General features: G+C 54.4%; 8 protein-coding genes across 8 annotated transcripts; 5 read left to right on the top strand and 3 right to left on the bottom strand.

Moving 5' to 3' along the window:
* Positions 1 to 629: 629 nt before the first annotated feature.
* On the bottom strand, positions 630 to 3282 carry CTAM01_07431 (transcription initiation factor TFIID subunit A; the record flags this gene model as incomplete). Its single annotated transcript, XM_060523454.1, has 3 exons — positions 630 to 897; positions 946 to 1199; positions 1258 to 3282. 3 exons carry the CDS (start codon positions 3280 to 3282, stop codon positions 630 to 632), a joined length of 2547 nt encoding a protein of 848 aa, XP_060381830.1.
* A 2645-nt stretch (positions 3283 to 5927) lies between these two features.
* On the top strand, positions 5928 to 6497 carry CTAM01_07432 (uncharacterized protein; the record flags this gene model as incomplete). The annotated part of the gene is made up of 1 exon (XM_060523455.1): positions 5928 to 6497. A coding segment is annotated over one exon (570 nt), but the record flags the coding sequence as incomplete, so codon positions are not given.
* Positions 6498 to 8431: 1934 nt separating this feature from the next.
* On the top strand, positions 8432 to 9733 carry CTAM01_07433 (uncharacterized protein; the record flags this gene model as incomplete). Its single annotated transcript, XM_060523456.1, has 1 exon — positions 8432 to 9733. The coding sequence occupies one exon, from the start codon at positions 8432 to 8434 to the stop codon at positions 9731 to 9733; it is 1302 nt and encodes a 433-aa protein (XP_060381832.1).
* Positions 9734 to 10096: 363 nt separating this feature from the next.
* CTAM01_07434 (uncharacterized protein) lies at positions 10097 to 10402 on the top strand (the record flags this gene model as incomplete). The annotated part of the gene is made up of 1 exon (XM_060523457.1): positions 10097 to 10402. The coding sequence occupies one exon, from the start codon at positions 10097 to 10099 to the stop codon at positions 10400 to 10402; it is 306 nt and encodes a 101-aa protein (XP_060381833.1).
* Positions 10403 to 12072: 1670 nt separating this feature from the next.
* On the bottom strand, positions 12073 to 13602 carry CTAM01_07435 (argininosuccinate lyase; the record flags this gene model as incomplete). Its single annotated transcript, XM_060523458.1, has 3 exons — positions 12073 to 13003; positions 13063 to 13474; positions 13548 to 13602. The coding sequence occupies 3 exons, from the start codon at positions 13600 to 13602 to the stop codon at positions 12073 to 12075; spliced, it is 1398 nt and encodes a 465-aa protein (XP_060381834.1).
* An 843-nt stretch (positions 13603 to 14445) lies between these two features.
* On the bottom strand, positions 14446 to 16317 carry CTAM01_07436 (HET domain-containing protein; the record flags this gene model as incomplete). Its single annotated transcript, XM_060523459.1, has 1 exon — positions 14446 to 16317. The coding sequence occupies one exon, from the start codon at positions 16315 to 16317 to the stop codon at positions 14446 to 14448; it is 1872 nt and encodes a 623-aa protein (XP_060381835.1).
* A 927-nt stretch (positions 16318 to 17244) lies between these two features.
* CTAM01_07437 (uncharacterized protein) lies at positions 17245 to 17934 on the top strand (the record flags this gene model as incomplete). The annotated part of the gene is made up of 3 exons (XM_060523460.1): positions 17245 to 17393; positions 17450 to 17629; positions 17697 to 17934. The coding sequence occupies 3 exons, from the start codon at positions 17245 to 17247 to the stop codon at positions 17932 to 17934; spliced, it is 567 nt and encodes a 188-aa protein (XP_060381836.1).
* A 1069-nt stretch (positions 17935 to 19003) lies between these two features.
* Positions 19004 to 20071, top strand: CTAM01_07438 (uncharacterized protein; the record flags this gene model as incomplete). Its single annotated transcript, XM_060523461.1, has 1 exon — positions 19004 to 20071. One exon carries the CDS (start codon positions 19004 to 19006, stop codon positions 20069 to 20071), a length of 1068 nt encoding a protein of 355 aa, XP_060381837.1.
* Between the last annotated feature and the right edge of the window lie 47 nt (positions 20072 to 20118).

Consider the following 20118-nt stretch of genomic DNA (forward strand, 5'->3'; position numbering starts at 1 on the left):
ACACTTATGCACGCCCCAGCTACCTGAATTATGTAATTATTCAGGGTCCGTAGCCGAAGCTCCCAATCCCGCCATCGAAGCTGTAGGCATAGGTAGTACCTGATCAATATGGCATATCACCTGAATTGGCATTGCACGCAACCTCCTGATTTGTTGCCGTCAAACACCATTCTGCCTCTGAATCTATATCACGCGCTAGGTTCGTCAGAATGTCAACGCCACCTTCATATTTGAGTCTTTTGCTCAGCTGAATGCAGACTGTTGCTTCTGGGTGCCTACTCTTGCTGTTGTCTTATCGGACCGGAGGCGCCTTTGCACCACCTGGCTCCAGCTGCGCTACCTTCATCGTGAGGACCTTGCTGGCCTACCTCCTTGTGGCATAATTAACGACACCACAACACTGAGACGGACCTAGATGAACACTGTGAATGGACTCGAGTAACAATTTGGGTATACCATAACTATGAAAGCCATGATGGATGACCACCGCAGCACCAGATATTGCTAGTCAACTAGCAATTGCTGTTCATCCCAAACGCCTTTTCCCATGTCTCCCAGACCATACCGTTATGCCCATAAAAACCAATCCATTTGCCATTGTCAAATCATCCTTACTCCTGGAGAGGAGCCTACTTCTTTGCTGGGAGAAAGTTGACCTCCATACGTGTCGCCATGGACAAGTCCGCCTGCTGGGTATTGCTATCAACCGAAAACTGCCTGAGGGGAGGACCAGTAGTCTGAGTCGGAGCAGATCTCGAGGTTGAAGCCTTCTTGGCCAGTGATGTAGATTTACGAGACCTCGCCTTGGACGAGGCGGCCTTGACCGGCGATGTCGCACGTGCTCCGACGTCATCCTGATTGAACCGGACGCTCTTTGTCGTGCTTCTCCTAGCAGTGCTTCGGTTTCTAGCAGCAGCATGCCGCGGTTTCTCGGTGGGTTCGTACTACTCGCCCTTACCCGAGGTCACCTTGGCTGCTTGGATGGCGCTCATCTTAGTGATCCAGGCAGTCGAGGGCTGGATCTTGCGCACGGTGCGAAGCTCGTCAGACGAGTAGCCAGGGACGCGGATATTGTAAGTGCGTTCAAGGACAAGCTGGATGTCGCGAATCTCAAGGACCTTTGAGCCTCGCTCTTTGGCGTTGCGGCAAGCCGTCTCCAGGACGTTATCGACAAAGCTGTCTGCCATGGCCAAGACACTCTGCAATGGAGTTAGCAAACGTTTGTCATCATCGGGTCGTCAGTGATAAGTCACGTACCTCTTCGACCTCGGGAGTCAACATGTTGATCTCCTGGCCCTCGGCATTTCCGCCGCAAACTTGTCGCACGAGCTCGTCCAATTTCTTCTTGCTGAGTACGTGATCGCCCTCAGCCTCATGGACGTATGCAGGGATCTTGGAAATCGCGGGCTGGCCCATGACACCTCCAGCAATGCCGCCACCTCCCGTGTAAGTAGGCCTACCAGCGCCAGCACCGCCCGCCATCGCCACGGGTTGAGGCACGGAAGTAGCCTTTTCTGGAAGTTGCTTAGGGATCGGAAGTTTAGACTGCAACGTCTGAGTTGGCTGTGTCGGATGCGCGTGTTGTTGTTGCGGAACTGCTCCAGATCCCATGACACCCTGAGCGTGTGCGCCGGCCGAGCCAGGAGTACCGGTGGCCTGCTGAATGGGAGCCGATGTCTGGACGTTGCGCTGGTTCGCGCGGGAGACGGCGGCTGAGTGGCTGAGAGCTTGACCAGGACCGGCAGGAGCAGCAGACTGGGGAGTCGCCACGCGCTGGGTGGGTGTGCCTGCCGCAGGGAGTCCACCGCCTGCGGAAACCGACGCGATGGCAGTATTGACTGGCGGGGGGTGATGTTGGCCCTGATTCATAGTTTGCTGCGGCGCAGAAGCCATGGGTTGTTGAGCTTGAGGAGCTTGGGATGTAGTTGGTGTCGCGGCAGAGGAAGCCGCAGCTTGAGCGGCAGCCTGAGCCTGCTGTTGCTGGAGTTGTTGCTGTCGGAGCTGCTGCTGTTGTTGCTGCAACTGCTGTTGTTGCTGTAGCTGTTGCTGTTGTACTTGTTGTTGAGGCAGCTGCTGTTGCTGCTGAGTGGGGGTGCCTTGACCTGCGGCGGCTGTGCCGGTCATTTGCTGGTTCTTCGCTGCCTCGATCGCGGCATTCACTGCCGTGGTAGGGTTCTGCGCGTTTTGCGTGGCCGGAGTGCCCTGGGCGGTCGGTGCCGGGCTTGCTTGAGCACCACCAGGCTGTGTCGAGGGCGGTTGCGATGCTGCGACGGCTGGGCTGTTTTGCTGTTGCTGAGAAGGCGGTCGTTGTTGTGCAGCCGCGCTCGCACTTGCCGCAGTCTGTCCCGCCGCGGCAGCAGCTGCCACCGCCGCCCTCGCCTTATTGATGCCCTCCTGGGACTTCCTGAAATTTTGGACGAAGGTCTGGGCCTCAGTGTGCATCTTTTGCGCATGATCCCTTCTAATTTGCAATTGCTTTGCTTCATCTGCACCCAATGCGCCCTTCTCCTGTTGATTCTTGACGTGTGCATCGATCCGCCTTATCTGGATTCCCTGCTGATCCATCTGCATCAACGCCCTCAAATATTTCGCTTTGAAGTCATTGGACCACCGAGCAGCCGCCTCCTGGCCTTTATCTAGGATGCCCTGAGGCGGGTTGAATGTCATCTGTCGAATATGGGCTAGGATGTGATCTGGAAACTGTGTCGCCTGCGGCGCCTGCTGCGGCGCAGTGGGAGTCGGTGCTGCCGCCGCTGGAGCGGGCGCGGGCGTGGGAGCATGCGCAGGCTCTGCCGTCGTCGTCGCCGTGTTCTCTGTCTTCGGTTCGGTCTTTATAGTGACGCCTCCGACGTTCGCTTGGCTGGCGGCGGCCGCCGGTGCTTGTTGCTGAGCCGGCTGGGCTTGTTGCGCGGGGGCAGCTGACTGCGCTGGCTGACTCTGTTGCTGTTGAGCCTGTTGACCACCCTGTTGCTGCTGTTGAGCGGCTTGCTGCTGAGCCTGTTGCTGTTGCTGAACCTGCATGCGGCGTTGCTGGAGCTTGTTAAGCAGCATCTTGGTAAAGTCCTGGATTTTCTTCTTGGCGTCTTGATGTTGAGCGGACTCCTCAGGATGCGTTTCATAATGATTCCACAACTGGCGCAAACCCCTCTCATACTTCTGCTTCTCTTCGTCGTTCAGAATGGGAAGGTTTCGCATCATCTCGGGTCGATACATGGGTGGCTGTCGCGCACTAGGCACAGTTTGACCGGCGGCGGCCTGGCCAGGCTGGCCTTGATTGTTCATCGTCGCGGTTCTTACGGTTATCGGATTCGGCGGTAAGATGGAGACAACTTGGACAGTATTCGAGAGTTTAGTATTCGATCGGAGAAAAAGTTTGAATGATACAACTAATGTTCTACACCCTGTTGGTGACGGAAGATGTGTCGACCAAGAGAGCGTTAATGTTTCTGACGGATGGTTAAGAAGTGTAGTTGCGTCGAAGCACGCGTAGCTGGAAAGTTCCGTGTGGGGCTGAGAGGAGAGCAATGATTGGATGTTGCATCGACGCGCTCTGGCTTTGGAGCTCAAGGCTCAAACAGGTGGCAGGCGCCTCCTTCCACCAACACCAGCTGCCTTACCTCGTGACAAACCTGGTCGACCTTGGGAGCTTCCCACAGGGTTGCAAGGTATAAAATGACTGGATATTGCAAACATTATCAAGGTCTCGAGGGAAAGCTTTTTTTTTTTTTTTGACGAATCTTACTGTCCGTGTGATGGCTGAATTCCTTGAAGCAGATGATTAGAACACAAAAAGAGTCACTTGTAGGTGCGTGGCAAAGGTAAGTAAGTACCTTGCTATGCAAGTGCCTATCAACAGAAGTAATATCTCGCTTTGAAGATCTCTTGAAGAGCTCCCATAAAGTCACCCAGCCCCTTTCAAAGCCTTGAAAAGCTACCCATATACAGCAAAAGTCTACGTACATTAAGCAGGTCGATGGGGGCAACTCGTTTGTTGGCGGGAAAGTGCCCTTTACGAATCTCAAAATGTAAGCATCACCACCAGGTCTCATTCTTGTCCGATGGACGCAAATTGCAGATATCCCTCTGCTCCGCTGGGACCCAAAAGACACCAATTTGGTTGCAGAATCGCAGAGCCTCAATTAGCAAGGCAAAGGTTCCTTGTTCTTCCACAAAAAGCAGGCTTCTCGAACAAGACATGGGGCCCTCACACGCACACCACCAGCCCACCATCGACGGCCACACGTGGAGTTGCTCTCAGGCCGGTCTTCCTGCGGGAAAGGCCCGTCGGACCTGCAGATGAACGGGGGCCTTTGGGTCGTTGGGTTGCCCACTCTGGCGCGAACTCCCAAATGCACACTTGCGCAAGTTGACGATGCAGTGCATAGACGAAGAGGTGGAAAGAAGGGGGGTCATGCCCTAACGCGGAAGGAAGAACGACGATGCCTTTTTCGTGCTTCTGGAAGAAACCCCTCGAGGATCTTGGGTATCAGTCTGGACACTGAGAGTCTTGAGGGTATATCACATCTCACCAATGGAATGATAGAATACACAGTCTACTTGATCCCACGTTTCTCAGCAGAGCCGAGTAGCAACAAGACTACTGGGGTAAGAAAGAACCGGCTGTTGTCAGCGAAGCAAACAAATCATGTGTAATCGGGCCTTGCCGCTGGGGATGAGGGTTCTTCTCATCGAGCAAGGAATGGAAGAAAGGCTAAGAAGAGGGTCCGTCAGCGTTGGGCTGCAGGGAACCATGCCAGTCTAGGAACTGCCCAGTGCCCGCCCACCTATGCATCCCAGTCTCTTCAAGGGTGCTGTGGTCTACTACGTAGGTCTACTTGTACTGTGGACGGAGAAAACCCGACTGCAAGAATTTGGTGATTCGCGCAGGCGTTCTGAGATGACGATAGTGATGGATGATGGCAGTGCCAGGTGGCTGGCTGTATTGGCGATGATATTCCCAATGATGTGGGCAGGGCGGCAGGCTGGACTTGACTAACAAAACCCCCAGAGCTGGGTGCAAGTGCCGTTTTGGACGGAATATGAGTGACACAACGTCGAGGCCCGACGCAAAGCTGCCGTTTCATGCACTTGACCTTGTTGGCTTGCCTTCTAGAAGTTCACCGCAGGAAATGGAATTGTAATTTGCAAGTCGCGACTTCCAGTCACGGCGGCATCTTCCCACCTTCCCACCTTCCCACCCTGCGACATGTGCGTTGTTGTGTTACCATGGAATTGGAAAGAGACGGAAAGAAGCAGGAAGGCACTGATGACTGTGGCGGTCGCTCCTGCTCTTTCTCCTACCTGACGTTACTCTTGCTCCTGCCAGTTTTCGTTTCTGGTCCTTCCGTCTATGGCTCAGAGTCTGGGGGCGGCGGGCGTGTGCATTCTGACCGCCTTCTTTTTCTTACTCTCCACAAATCTGACCCGGCCACGAGCATGATGCATCCTGCCCCTCGTCACATCTACCCCTCCATTACACCTCAGAGAGGCTCAGGCTACCTACGAATACAGTACACAAGAAGTCATTCCTCTCAGTCAATCAATTCCGCCGTGTTTTTTTCCCTTTCGTTTTTTTCTGTCTCACACGTAATCCTTGAGGCTCTTAGGCTCTTTGCTGCAGCTATGCGGTGGCTCGAGGAAGAGGGAACTTCTCGTGGCGCCATGCTGCAGAAAAGAATGCAAGTCGTTGAAAACGCCTTTCGTCTAGGCAATCTCGGCCCTCGATGATTGGGCACAAGTGCTGTCACACAGCCATCCCTCTTCTAATTCTTGCAATCTTCTAATCGTTCACAGCAGTCTTATGAATTTTTCCACGCCTATCAGGTCTCCTTCTGCTACTGGACGGGTGCCTATGGCCAGAGCCTAGGTACTGATGCTCGATACCTTGCCATCGTCTTCAGCGAGAGGCACGTATTTTTACCGATCGTATTCATCAGCCAGTCTCTGACAGACACGCGCAGCATCGTCCCAAGAAGGGACAGCGTCATGCTCCGTGGACGTTGACGAAACATGCCCTCTCACGGTGTCAGACTTCCATATTACACCACAGAACAGACGTTGAACTGAGCATCAAGCTTCGCAAGGACCAGGCACAGTCAACGGCGAGGACAATAATCAGTCTAGACTCTAGACCTAAACCGAGACCAGAACCCCACCAAAGGGTGAATGAAGTGTTATTATCCAACAGGCTGTGGGAGAAAGGCTTGACAGGCCAAATAGGGCTCCAGCTAAGAAAAAAAGAGGCCGACCAAGAATCGCCAATAGTCGGCGATCTGGCGCCTATCCACAGCCACACCCCTCCATTACCCCTCCTTCGCATCACGCCCTCTCAACTCTCGCGCATTGGACGTCCTCCTTCGCTTGATACCGTTCAGAACCCCCATTCCAGCCCATTCCAGCCGAGCAACCAGTCAAGCCATGGCGGCCCCGGTCCAGTCAGCCCGTACGCTGCTGCGGTATCCGCAAACGCGCGAGCACACACACACACACACACATGAAATTCTCTCGACGCCGCTGCGGGACACACGGTTAGACCGGGGGAGTCCTGGAGCATTGCTGCCCAAAGTCCAACTTTGCGCCCCGCGAGAATGCGCAAAAGAGGAACCGCAACCAACCCCAACCGCCGGCTAGACCAGACTTTTAGTTCTGATAGGAAGAACTCCACGAGGGTTACAGTATCCAGCAGTGGCACTATGGAGTCCTTCGCAGGAGCACTCGCGCCAGCAATGAGATTACACCGCAGTAAAGCAGCTGGCGGGCACCCACACGGCTCTAGCAGCACCAGTTGCAACTTGCAGCAGGTGGGCGAGAAGAGGCTCTCCCTCCTTCTCTACCTTACCTTAGGTGACCAAGGGATGGAGTTTCTTTGCTGCATGGAATGGCATGGGCATGGGCATGCCGCAGAGCTGCAGCGCACATGTGCAATGACTTCTTTTAATTCTTAATTCTCTCCCCATCCCACAGACTATTAGAAAATCTTTTTTCTCGTTTCCCCTCTCCCCTCTTCTCTTCTTGTGGTTGACTTGGGTCTACCTTTCGCTCGACCATCAACCGTCTGGCCGTCATATCACGTTCGATTCCCATCCCCTCTGCTAGTCAGCGCAAAGGGTCGATCGGTGGGAATTCAAGCATTATAGCAGCCACACCTATAAGACCGGGACTGTCTGGCCGTGCCAACGACCCGCTCTCGGCCTATCACGGGAGTCATTTAGTACACATTTTGGACGGTTAATTCAAGCAACACCGTGAGACTTGCTCACCACCACCATTACCGCCGACAGCTCGGACATCCACAAATCCAGAATCCAGCGAGGAATTATACAATCGGCAGTCCGTTCTTTTGGCTTGCCATTCCACTTGAGACGACAACGCATCACAACAAACCCAGCCAGACTCAGATTCGGATTCAGACTCGGAATTGCTTGCTCCGGCAATCTGTTGTTGTCGTTCCTCTGGTGTTCTTCCACGGTATTCATCCCACGCACCTCTTGCCCGACAAATTCCTGAGCCTTTCTTCTTGACCCAGGTCCCCCACGCTTGTCTTCGACTTTCCCCAACTCTCTTCCGTCCAATACATTCCCCTAGGCCAGCAGCCGAAGTCACCTCACTGGTACTATTCCTGCTCGCGTGCGCATTGCACCACCCTGTGGCCTTTCTTCTTCTTCTCAATCAGCCATTTCGTACTGCTACCCGCAGCCCCTCAACAAGGCAGTCCCTGGTCACCCTGGACAAAGCCCGTGGTCCTATCGTCACCGCCCGCCCGATTTTCGTCGACCCCACACCCGGGATCCCGCACATCCCACGGTGTCTCCCCCGAAACATTCCTCCCCGCTGTCTCTCTTGTCAGTGTCGGGTCAGTGACACCCAGCTGGTTGGAAACCCCGATTTCTCTTTCGAAAGAGAACGAACATTGGGGACTTTCCGTCACTTACCAGTGGCCTGAACTGTGCTTCCATTCCTAGAAGAGACCCTGGCTTGTGTTGCTCCTTGAGTGCATTCGAACTGGTCCGCTTCCTCCCGCGCGCTTTCGCTCAATCTCAAGCATTTCCCGCCAGATCTATCATGACAACCTACAGCTTCAGCCGAATATCCTCTTCTCCTTGTCGGAGGTTTTTACTCTGGGTGTTGACGCCTTGACTTTTGCTACTTCACTTGATATACCACCTTCATCGGAACCAATCACATAACCAAGCCGATCTACTGGCTGTCGCTCGTTGGAGCTGATCTGATCTCATTTGCCCGCTCAACTTTATCTTCCCCGCAAGATCGAGGGATACAGAACAGAGAAAAAAAACTCGAGTTCCGCAACAAAGACACGATCGATAAATCGCCAACACACAAAGGAGACTCGAGCCACAGATACAAAAAATCGGCCCTTGAGGCGCATCAGAGAGGCAGCACCTCAATTGCCGTATCGCAGGCGCCATTAAGCATGCCTCGCAAGTCGCGGCCGGCGACGCCCAGCATGATGCTGGGCCCTCTTGGAGGACCAAACTCACCCCCTCATACCCCTACCACCACCGCGCCAATGGCGAATCGTAAGTTGGCTGCACGACACTTGCCGCAATGGCATCACCAAATCATACTGGATGACTCCAGCATTCAGCCTACTGGCAATGGCCACGAATTCAGTTTCACGCCCTCTAATCGCTTTGCTCACTTGTCACCCCGCACTTCTTCCGAAGACTCCTCTGAGTCTGACGAAGAGGATGAATCCGAGTCCGAACCCGAATCTGAACAACGCCAGGTACCTCACGTAAGACCTAGGACCAACGATGAGGAAGAAGACGACAAAGATGAAGACAGCGATGATGAAGACGAAGATGAAGATTCAGACGACGAAGAATCGGAAGACTCGGACGACGATACGCCTATGCGCTTCGCTCCTCCGGCCCCGGCTCCAACGCCTACCCCGGTGCCAGCATCCGTGTCCGCTTCCATGTTCGCTCCGAGGTCTGTGCCGATGCCGGCCTCCCGTATGGCCGTCGACAGCAGTTCTGGAGAAGAATCGGATGAGGAGGAAGAAGATGAAGACGAAGACGAGGAGTCTGACTCTGATTCGGAATCAGAGTCTCTGGCCACCCCTCCTATCCAAGAGATTCACCACATTGTCACCGCTACCACCACCTCGACTGTCAAGGCGAATTTCACACTGGAAGAGCTTTCCGACTTTGACCCAATGGATCAAGACCGCAGCGGCACCATTGCCCCCTCCGGCTTCTCCTCCCCGTCATCTGCTCGCTCTCGCTCACGGGCACCGCCACCTAAAGGGCTCCCTCCTGGCTTCACTCAGGAGATGAGGAATCTCGGATTCGATGGAAGCAGCTCTGAAGGCTCGGATAACGACCTAGATGCCGATGAGGCTCACCGCGAGTTTGTGCGTATGCAACGGGAGCTGAAGATGCGCAAGCGGCGGACCCACGGATCTAGCATTGGCAAGCGCACCATATCAGAACGTAGCGACTCTGACCACGAAGATATGACACCCCTCGACGCAGACGATGTTGGCTCCAGCGCACGCAGACTCCGGCGACGTTACGGGGACAGCCACAGGCACAGCTTTATCCTATTCCAAGATCCACCTCCGCCTCGTATCGACGAAGTCGAGGAGCCCGAGAGTGAGGTTGAAGGCACTTTATTCTTTTGTGACAGCGGCACGCTGGCGCGAGAGCTTCCCTACTACTCCATCGAGATTATGGAGTACGAGAGTCCCAGCCCTAGTCCTAGCCCATGAGCGGGCCATGATTGCCTGTCGATTTCAAGGCACTCATTATACGTTTTACAACAACCATGAATAATAACCACAACGATATACAGCGTCTGGTCTCGTCTCTTCGCCGCAGTACGAGGCCTCTTATCGGCGCACACTGATGTTTCACGACGAGCATACAGGGATGATGGCATAGATTGACGACGATGACGGATTGACGACCAGCATCTTGTTTTTTACATTTCTGTTACGGAGCAGCACGAGTGATGGATGATTTTATGCGTGTGTGTTTTGGTTTCCTATGATAGATTGGGTTTCCATAGAAGAGCCTCGCAGCTCTAATGAAATGTTTACTTGCGCCATTACCCATTACGCTCCCGGGCCAACATGCCAGTGTTCCCAAGCCATTCCCACGTGTCTAGTGTCAGACCAGAGTACTTCCTGGATTTCACCTGCCTGTGGCAACCGCTCGCCAACCTAGACGGCAGGACACCACTGCCATCACAAGTCATATGCCGCACCAAGCCAATGCCGCACCAAGCCAATGCCGCTGGTAAGGAGGCGTTTCTGCCGAGCGGGGAGGGGAGGCGAAACTTTTCATGTTCAATCATGGGCCGGGACTCATGCCTACCGTACCCCAAGGGCGGTGTGTTTGATAATGGCGATGGCGATGGCACCGGGAGCGATGGGTGATGACGTGCAGCGGATCAGCGGGATGAAATGGGCGGGCGACCTACGGATGGGAGGCTACGCTACCGCGCCAGCGTGCCTACCCAACTACCCTATCTTGGGCTGGCTGAGTCTGGGCTGGCGCTGGGTTGGAGGATGGCGCGGATACTCGGGGAGGGGGATGGAAGGCAAGAAGGGTCCGGAAGGGGGACTTTGGGAACTACTACCTTCATTGTGGGAAAACGGGGGAACGGAGAAACGTGGGGATTGGCACGGCCAGAGTTGTAAGGCCTGGCCCCATGGGCGAATGACTTTGAGCAGCGTGTTCGGGAGGCGACATCGCTTTGCCTCTTTATTTTTCGGTGAGCAGCGGGGTTTTCATTGGATTATCAGCACCTCTGTCTTTTTGCGTTTGCGAGAGTACGATACGGAGTACAGAGTGCGGAGGAGTACCTACCTTAGGTACAGAGGATCATAGGTGAGGTCGGGTACTTTGCTTTCCCCTCGTCATTGGGTTCGGGGAAGGAAGAAGGTGAGGGGGGGGGGGGGGGCCGGGTCGAGTCTCCGGGTGATTTTGAGGCGGGGGGACACCGATTCGCCGGCCGAATTTACGAGACGGGGCGCGATTTGCACGTGTTTTTTCTTCCACGCTGTGTCTATGCGTCTGCGAATTGCATGTGTACAACTATATTAAAGAATCGAATGATGGTGAATAGGCAGGGTCAGCAAGCGCATTCGCTTACAGCGGTTCAGGTATGATACTTGACTCCCAAGAGTGCGAGCCTTCCTCCAACGACTGAATGGCACAATGATACCTTACAGCAAGGCGCGATAATTAGCGGGTAGTTCAGCTTTTTCGGTGCATTTTTTCGTCCCTAAGAATCTTTGGTGACGAGCGATGTAACTCGAAGGATAGGTCGGGTACATTTCCTGTACCTCAAAAATTAGAGAGTTGCGAGTTTGAGCCGATTTCCTTCCTCTGCCCGACTTTTCTACCCGATTGGAACCGATTGGACTTCTCACGTATAGCTGTGAGCTTGTGAGCCTGTGAGGGAGGCTACGGCGCTACGCTGCGCAGAGGACGGGGGTGGGAAAGCACCCGGCCGGGTTCTGGGGCCGGAAGGAGGGGCGGGGAAGGGGGACCGTGGGAAACGGCGGTCAGTGAGTGGCTGTGTGGGTCGGGTCTTTTCTCTTCGTCTTTCACATATTAGTACGCTAATACTTACCTTGGGCTACTTGGCAGGTAGTCTACCACGAGATCTGGGCAAGGTTGTGTCTACTAAGCTTTTCTCATCTTGAGGCCATTGAGCTTGACTATGAACCTGGTCGAGGAAGAGAAAGGCTATTTTAAAACACTGAGATCTCGAAGTTTATCTCAAAAATGGCGGTGTTGATAGCAATTGGTGAATGCTTGAACAGTGTGATTGTTTGATAAGTATGTGATTCTGTTTTATTTTTCTATCCGTTATGAGCCAGAAGAAAACTGGACGAGGCTTGGCCCAGGCCAGCCAAGTAGGCGGAGCCGCTCTCGCTCAGTCCTTGATCACGCTTGCTCAAATTCACCTTGATAAACCACCTCAACCTTCTAGTCCCCCCGACGGGCTACTTCGGAACCTAACACCTTTCTACCAATACGCCTTTTTTAAATCCCTCTAGAACCTGCCCTTCTTGAGTCCCAGCTGTCAAACACCTCTCTAAGCAAGCATGCCCTTAAGAACCTGGACCTGCTCCAGAACCTTGGCCCGGCTCGTACCACCCTTGGACGCCCTCATCTCGACGCTCCTCTCATAGTCAAACGTCTGCGCAACATCCTCCCCAAATCGGCTGTCAATAGCCTGCAATTGCTCCAGCGAGAGCTCGTTCATCGGGATACCGCGCTTCTCGCTCTCGGCGACGCATCGGCCAGAAATGTGGTGCGTCTCGCGGAAGGGGACGCCCTTTCGTACGAGGTAATCAGCCAGATCGGTAGCCAGCATGAAAGGGTCCAGGGCAGCCTTCATGCGCTCTGGCCTGACGGTCAGAGTGACGAGAATGCCCTGTGCGATCTGAAGACTATCAGAGATGGTCTTGACGTGGTCCAACATGGGCTCCCAACTCTCCTGCAAATCCTTTTGGTATGTGCTGGGGAGACCCTTCTGGGTCATCATCAGGCCGGCCATGTGGCCAAAGGTTCGACCAGCCTTTCCGCGCAACAACTCCAAGCCATCCGGGTTCTTCTTGTTCGGCATCAACGAACTTCCAGTGGAGTACGCATCGGCGATTGAAATGAAGCCGAATTCTGAAGAGGAGTACAGGATGAGATCCTCGGCCCATCGAGAAGTATGTTGCATGAACATGCTTCCCCATTGCAGGAACTCAGTGACGAAGTCTCTGTCGCCAACGGCGCCCATGGAGTTCCACAGGAGGCCTGTGAAGCCCAGCTCCTCAGCCATCATATCGCGGTCGATGTTGAAGCCGTTGCCGGCGAGAGCACCAGCGCCGAGCGGGCTCCTGTTCACGCGCTTGGAAACCTCGCGCAGACGGTCGAGATCACTCTGGAAGGCGAAGCCGTACGACAGCAGGTGCTGCGACCACCGGACCGGCATGGCGCGCTGGAGATGGGTATATCCAGGCATGAGAATGCCACTATTTGAAAGATTAGCAAGGGGAGGTTGCCGGATTTGCGGGGTGATGCTCAGACTTACACCTCCGCCTCGGCGCGGGCGGCAATCACCTCGATAAAGGCGACCAGGTGGCTCTCAATCTCCTTGATCTGGTTGTTCAGCCACAGGCGCATGTCACAGGCGACCTGCTCATTGCGACTGCGACCGGTGTGCAGCTTGCCGGCGATGTCCTTGCCGATGATCTCGCCGAGCCGGCGCTCGTTGGCAGTGTGGATATCTTCGTCGTTGGGCATGATGACAAAGGTATCAGCCTCCCACTCCTTCTGCACCTCCCGGAGTCCCCTCTCGATTTCGGAAAACTCGTCGTTGGTGATGATGCCGGACTTTGCGTTGGCGCGCGCAAACGCGATGCTGCCGAGGATATCCTCCTTGAACAGGAGCTTGTCGTATCCTATACTCGCATTGTACTTGAGCATGAGGGGATCGAGGCCGCCTGTTCATTTCTGGGTTAGCACAACTGCAATTGAACTTGCCAATTGAACTTATTGGGGGAAAAACAAGCTTACCTGTGAAGCGGCCACCCCAAAGCATGTTCTCTGCAGGCGTCTTTCCAGGTGCCATGATGACTGCGTTGGTATCTGGCGGGGGTATATGGGGTATCTAGAGGGGTTGAATTGAGTAACTTCAAAAAAAGTTAGCTAAGAGCTGCTCCGTATCGGAGGGAGTTCCAATTTATGTCGATTACCTAAGAAGTGATAGAGCTCTGTATTGGTGAGTCATTGAGGGTCACGTGATGGATGGTATGAGTCGACGAAAGTTACCCGGTACCTTGCGATAGCAATACCTATCACCACCGAGTTCAAGAGGAGGCTTCCCAGGATCACCTCTCTTTTAATCCACCATGGTCAAGTTTTAGTTCTTATCTCTTCCATGCCTCAGCATTGAAGCAGTTGGACCTTGATCATTGCACCTGTTGCGGACCAGCCACGTGCATCGTCAGCGCGTGCAATGTCAGCAACCGCAAGGTCAGCACATACTGATCTTGACCTTTCTACCATCTCTGGCGGCACTGGTACGCCGTTGCTGCCGGCACGTGGTGATGGTGGTTGTGGAAAGGGCTCTTAGAGAGGATAAGGGGACTTCTACCTGTAAGTCGCTGATGCCTTTTAGGTTGGCCCCTGAAGCAAGGAAAGAGGGAGAGATTTCGGAGCTTGACTCTTGATACCGTTATTAACTGAACATGATACCGGACTTTATGACATCAAAGGGGGCATATTGCCCTATCTTAATTCTTGAAATTCAATCACCTATAGAATGCTAGCATGTACACCTTGAACGCCAGTATACTCTCTTCAGCCATGTAGTATCTCCCTCGATTCATGTGCCCCTTTTCCCTCCTCCATATCCAAGTCCTCTTGTGTCCTAGCTATCGCAACATGCAATCTCATCGAAGCCAGACATAACTCACGATATCAACCTCCTCCACCCAGAAGAGGCTCTCTTCGTTTTCACACTAGTACTAGTAGTCGCCATCGCTTGCGCCGTCGCCGCTTGAGCTGCGGCAGCCTGCCCCCGATTCTGCCGCCCCGTCGCCCCCTCGTACCATCCGAGAGCCGCGTCCAGCGGCTCAAACGGGTCCCACGGCCGGTTGACGGGTTCGATGAGCACGTCGGCCATGAGGTACTTGCTCGCGTTGGCAATCACCGTCTCCACGTCGACGCGCACCCGGAACCGCTCCAGCTCCACGTCGACGCCCGCAGGGGTCGGCCGGAACATCGTCTGCAAGTCGTCGAATGAGAAGGTGACTTCTGGTGGATCTTGTTGTTGGTTCTCCTTTGCTTTTGATGAGCTCGTACTCTTTGCTTGGTTCTGGTTCTGGTTCTGGTTCATGCCCGGGAAACCAGGCGGTAGCTCGCGGGCGTGGAACCCGGCTCGGATGCCGTCCGTGGACCCGAACATGATGAGCAGCCGGGACCCGTCCGTCCGCGCGAATGTGACGGCCCCGGCGAGCTGGCCCGCCGCCTTCGGGATGCGGAAAGCAATCGTCTTCCCCGTCGCCGTGTGGATCAAGTCCCTTCCGGAACCCCTGCTCGACGTGCACGCCGCCGGCCGGTCCCCTCTGTCGGCCTCCTTGGAGTGCACGAGATTCAGCACCGAGTACTGGTCACGCGGCGGACCCTTTCGGAGCTGGATGATGTGCTGCGGAAACACACCCTCCGCGTCCGCGACGCCGTTGAACGTCTGCCGCACGTAGAGCGTCTGCTTGTTCCCCCGCTCCTGGACCTTGGCGAACTGGGTCACCCGCACGCGGGCGAATTGCTGATCTCCGCCGCTCGAAATCTTTTTGAGGTAGATTGCTAGGAAAGTAGAGTCTTCGTAGTCCGGCGGCGCGGGACAGTCGAGCGCGGCGACGAAGATGTCTTGGTCGCGCAGCGTCAGGGGTAGATCGATGCGCAGGCCGCGGTTGCTCATGAAGTACGGCGGCCGCGGCTCCCAGTCCTGGTAAGGCATGATGGAGTTGGAGTAGGCGAAGTTGGCCGGCGACTTGGCCAGCAGGCCGTGGTAGGTCTCGGTTGAGGCAGAGAGGTCGACCCAGGCGAAGAGAGACTGGTCGTCGGACTGCTTCATGATTTCCTCTTGGAGGCGGAGGAAGGCGCGGTCGCCTTCGCCGTAGAGCATGGGCATGTTGACGCCAAAGAGGCCCATCAGGCAGTAGGCCACATCTTCTGGTCTCGTCGTCTGCCGGTGCGCTGCCCAGGACATGCGCTTGGCGAGGCTCGCAGATTCGAGGGGTCTGAGGCCCGTGAGGATGTCTTCGTCTATGCCTGTGATGACGGATAGAGGCCTGCTCAGCGTCGTCTTCTCTCCAACTTTCACCCAGTCCTCGGAGAAGAAGACCATCTCGGCCGGGGCGATTAGTTCCTGAAGCGTCCAGCCGCGCGTGAACCACCGGCACGAGGCAAACGCGCCGTCCGTCTTGACAGGGTCGACGTTGGCGGGGACGCCAGAGAGGTAAGTGTAGCAGACTTCTGACTTCATGTACCACTCGTACATGGAATTGATGGCCTCGGAGAGCTCCGCGCTGCTGCTTTTGTCGATGCAGCATGAGTCGATCCAGACGTATTCGAGGCCGTCTGCCAGGGTTTGGATGCAGCTATAGCGGACCTTTTGGAAAGCTGGTTTGGTGGCGGCATTTTCGTTTCTAATATCGGCGTAGATGACTTCGTTGTCGCCCCAGGTGTGCGAGAGAATGGCGTACCGGGGGAGCTGGTCGGGGTTGAAGTCGACGAGCTGGAGGTTGCTGCTGTGTATGGATGAAGCTTTGATTAAGCGCATCTTGAGGTTGCGATGGCAATTCGATGTTGGAATTGTGGATGCTCAGTCCATCTGGGGTGACTTTCAAAGAGGCCGGTGGGTTGGTGGGACTACATCAACATGTCCTGAACGTGGACTCCCAGCTGCATCAACGGACCGACTTCTGATCATTGAATTAGAGTGGTGATGAAGTTCAAAGGAGCGCTACTGCATAAGAAAGAGGCTGTGTCAGAAAAGTCATTGGATTCGTGAAGTCGAAGTAAGGCTGCGCTATCCGATCGTCATGTCTGCTCCCCCTGCTCTATCATAATGGAGGACGGGAGAAAGTGGTGTAACATCGGATATTGCTTCGCCATTGAAACTGCATTAGGCAGGTAAGACCACCTATCATCTGGTCATCCCAAGCGCGTGGGTGTAAGATTCCCAGGGTGTCTCTCAGCTCTGCCCCTAGTCACCACAACGGCACGACCCTCGCATTTCATACACGAGGCGCAATCGCCCTGGTTGTAGGGCTGCGCCGCCCACACCAACTCGTAGAGCCTTGGGGGGGCGACCCGGGAGAGACATCTGTCCCCTGCCAAGCGAGTCTATTCCCGTAAGCACCAATGGCGATCGTTGTCGATGTTACGGTTCTGCCTGATTGTGGATTCCTGCGATGCTGTGCCGCTGTTAGTGCCACCTTGGTAGTGCTCACGCGCACTGAAGGCAATCTTACCTGGAGGGAGAGTTTTACATGAAGTGGAAAAGGAACAAGCGCTCGTCATCTCAAAAGTCTGTATTTTATCATCTTCTTCCTTTAGTCTCTCTGTTCAACATTGATCTATCTTCCTTCAACTTTTCCTCAATTATCCAAGTCATTCGTAGTGACTTACAGACCGTACAGCCGTGATATCCAACAATTCAGTAATTTCGTCATCTTACACCACTAAGCAGACCTCAAAATCAAAGATGTCGGAACAAAAGACTGCTTCTCCCCCAGCGATCGACATTCAAGAGCCGGCGCCAGCCTATGAGAGAGAATCACCAGTGACATCTACTGTGCAAGGAAGCGGTCCTGCCCCTGCCAGAGAGATGCCAGCGAACCTAGTGCAGCTTGAGTAAGTGTCTCCTAGAACACCGTCACCTTCTTAGAAAATACTGATAAATTGGGCAGACAACCAGCAACACCAATGCCCGCTCAACAAAAGGGCGGTCCGACCATTACCCCCCTCGCGAACCCAGCGACCGTCACGCCGTTGCACATGCTGGGCGACGAGCCGCAATGGATCGACTGCCCCTTTTGCAAACAGCGGACGCAGACGGTCATTGCAAAAGAGGGTACTGCCATGCAAATGTAAGTTAATTTTGATTCTATGGGAGTATTTCATGAACCAGTTTAGCTAACACGCGGACTTCCTCAGGGTTGCTGGTGCTCTGTGCTGCCTCCTCTGCATCTGCCTCACATGCGTGCCCTGCATCGCGGGGTGGTGTGAGGACATGCACTACATTTGCTCAAACTGCAAGAACAAGGTCGCCACGAGGCCGTACGATGGGACGATCCAGGTCTTCTCGCCGCAGCCTGGAGGCGGCCTCGTGCCGTCGCAATATGCGCCTGTTGCACCGCCTGTCGCGGAAAAGCAACAGACTCCGGGTGCTTGATCCAGATCTGCAAAGTGTGCAGAACTCGAACGTGGGTTGTGCTCCAGGCATCAAGCTCGATCTACAAGGTTGTGGATGTCAAACCACGGAGTCTGGAGGGGTGAAGGGAATTTGATTTGGTCCGTTGAACTTTGGTGATGGAGATGAAGAACTTACAAGTTGGAAATGCCATATCGGTGATAATTATACAACCCCGTAGATACCCTAGCTGAATAATTGCACGAAACTAAACATCCTATAGCTCAATCCGCGAAAGTAGGGCTTCTTCCCCTTTCTGATGATAAGATCGACTTTGCCTCTTGTATGCAAACCTGAGCTCTTTCAGCTTGTAAAGCTCGTCGGTTGCTCGATGCAACTTGTTGAAGAAGCCGACGTTCAGCAACAACTAAGGGTTGTCGTTTCGAGGAAAAGTTCTCTCCATTAGGTATTGTATAATTGCATGGGCTAAAAAATCTATCTTCTTGGTGATTGCCAACCGGGTGTATGTAGTAGAACACGATATTCTGATGCGGAGGTTTTTTACAGTTAAAAAGAAAAGATATCATCAACGAACAAATTGCAGAGTTGACTGAAACCTAAACGTCAAGCTGAGTCTGATCATGCTGTGCGCAAGCCCTCTAGCCTATCTTTAGCCACGGACTCCGAAAGTACGGCGTTGAACCGAAGGGCTACTCCGGATGGGCTTCCCGGGTAGCTCCGGTCGGCCGCATAATCGTCTGTCTTCCGGCCTTGTCCAAGGTTCATCATTTTCGACTGATCGATCACATAGACAAACCCAATCTATTTGCCGCCGTTTTAGACAACCCCGGCACGTTCTTAAGTCCGGTGCCATGGGGCGTTCGGCGCAACGACAGTATTCTCTCATAATCCCGAGAGAAGCGGACATTGACAGTGGGAACCGCCGATGGTCGCGGCCATTTTTGATGTCCAGGCCGAGCCATACGAGCTCTTTATGTATCGTTTGATTATTAAATAGTCAGATATAAAACCTCACAATTTTGCCAAAGGTTCATGTTAAGATGAGCTACCTTAAGTTACTAGCATCACCAAGAACAACAACTTACAAAAAATGTCTCGCTCAATTTACTTAGGTGCCGATGGCCAACTCACCATTAAGCAAGTCACGGAAGACTACACACCTCAAAAACTTCAAGCCCTCGTCTCAATAAAGTACTCGGGCATCAACCCCTGCGATCTCAACTTCTTTCACGTAGGCCTCAACTCCTTCGTCACCGGCTTCGAGTTCGCCGGCATCGTCGAGGCAGTCGGGCCCGAATCCACCCTGCAAATCGGCGACGCCGTTCTCGGTATCTCGCCTGTCGGGTTTCCCCAAAGATCTTCGGCTTGCACACATCAAGACAAGGCCATCGTCGAAAGTGATCTTGTCTTCAAGCTGCCTCCCGGCCTCGCTCTCAAAGACGCCGGGGGCCTGGCTCTCACGACGCAGACCGCCGCCGACGCCATCTTCAACATTCTCGGTTTCGCCTTCCCCGCCGCGGGCGTCACCGGGACTGATGGCACCGACAAGCCGATACTGATTTGGGGCGGGGCCAGCAGCGTCGGCGTCGCGGCCATTCAGCTCGCAAAGGCGGCAGGATTCAATCCCATCTTCGCGACTGCGTCCGTCAAGAACCACGCCGCGCTACAGCTGCTCGGGGCTACACATTGCTTCGACTATAAGAGCCCCGATGTGACTGGCGATATCCGCGCTGCTGCCAAGGATATCGGCGTGAGCCTGACTACCGGCTTCGATACTGTTGGCAGCGGTCTGCATGGCCCCAACGCCGACCCTGAGACGTCTACGCCGACGCTTCTCCGTAGGAGCTTGTCTGGAGGCGTCGAGGAAAAGTCTATCAAGCTTGCGTGCACGCAACCCGTGCCCCATGATCCGGCTTTTGGTTTCTGCACGTGCTACCGGCCCGTTGGTAGCGTCGGTGCCATGGGTCACCCGCAAGACCCTGAATTTCCGGTTCGTTTGCGTAGGGTCATGGAACATGTTCTGGGCTCTGCCGAAAGGGCTCCGAAGCACCCCAATATTACTGTTGTCAAGGGTGGCGAAGCCGGGTTACGGGAGATCCAGAGAGTGGCCTATGGCGGTGCTTCGCTGGAGAAAGTTGTGATTGAGCACCCGATCTGAATGGGTCGAGAGATCGATGGGGGAACTTGCACACATAAATGTCCCAT

Source organism: Colletotrichum tamarilloi (genome assembly GCF_030869305.1).
Source record: "Colletotrichum tamarilloi strain Tom-12 chromosome Unknown Scaffold_23.1, whole genome shotgun sequence".
Classification (NCBI taxonomy): Eukaryota; Fungi; Ascomycota; class Sordariomycetes; order Glomerellales; family Glomerellaceae; genus Colletotrichum; species Colletotrichum tamarilloi.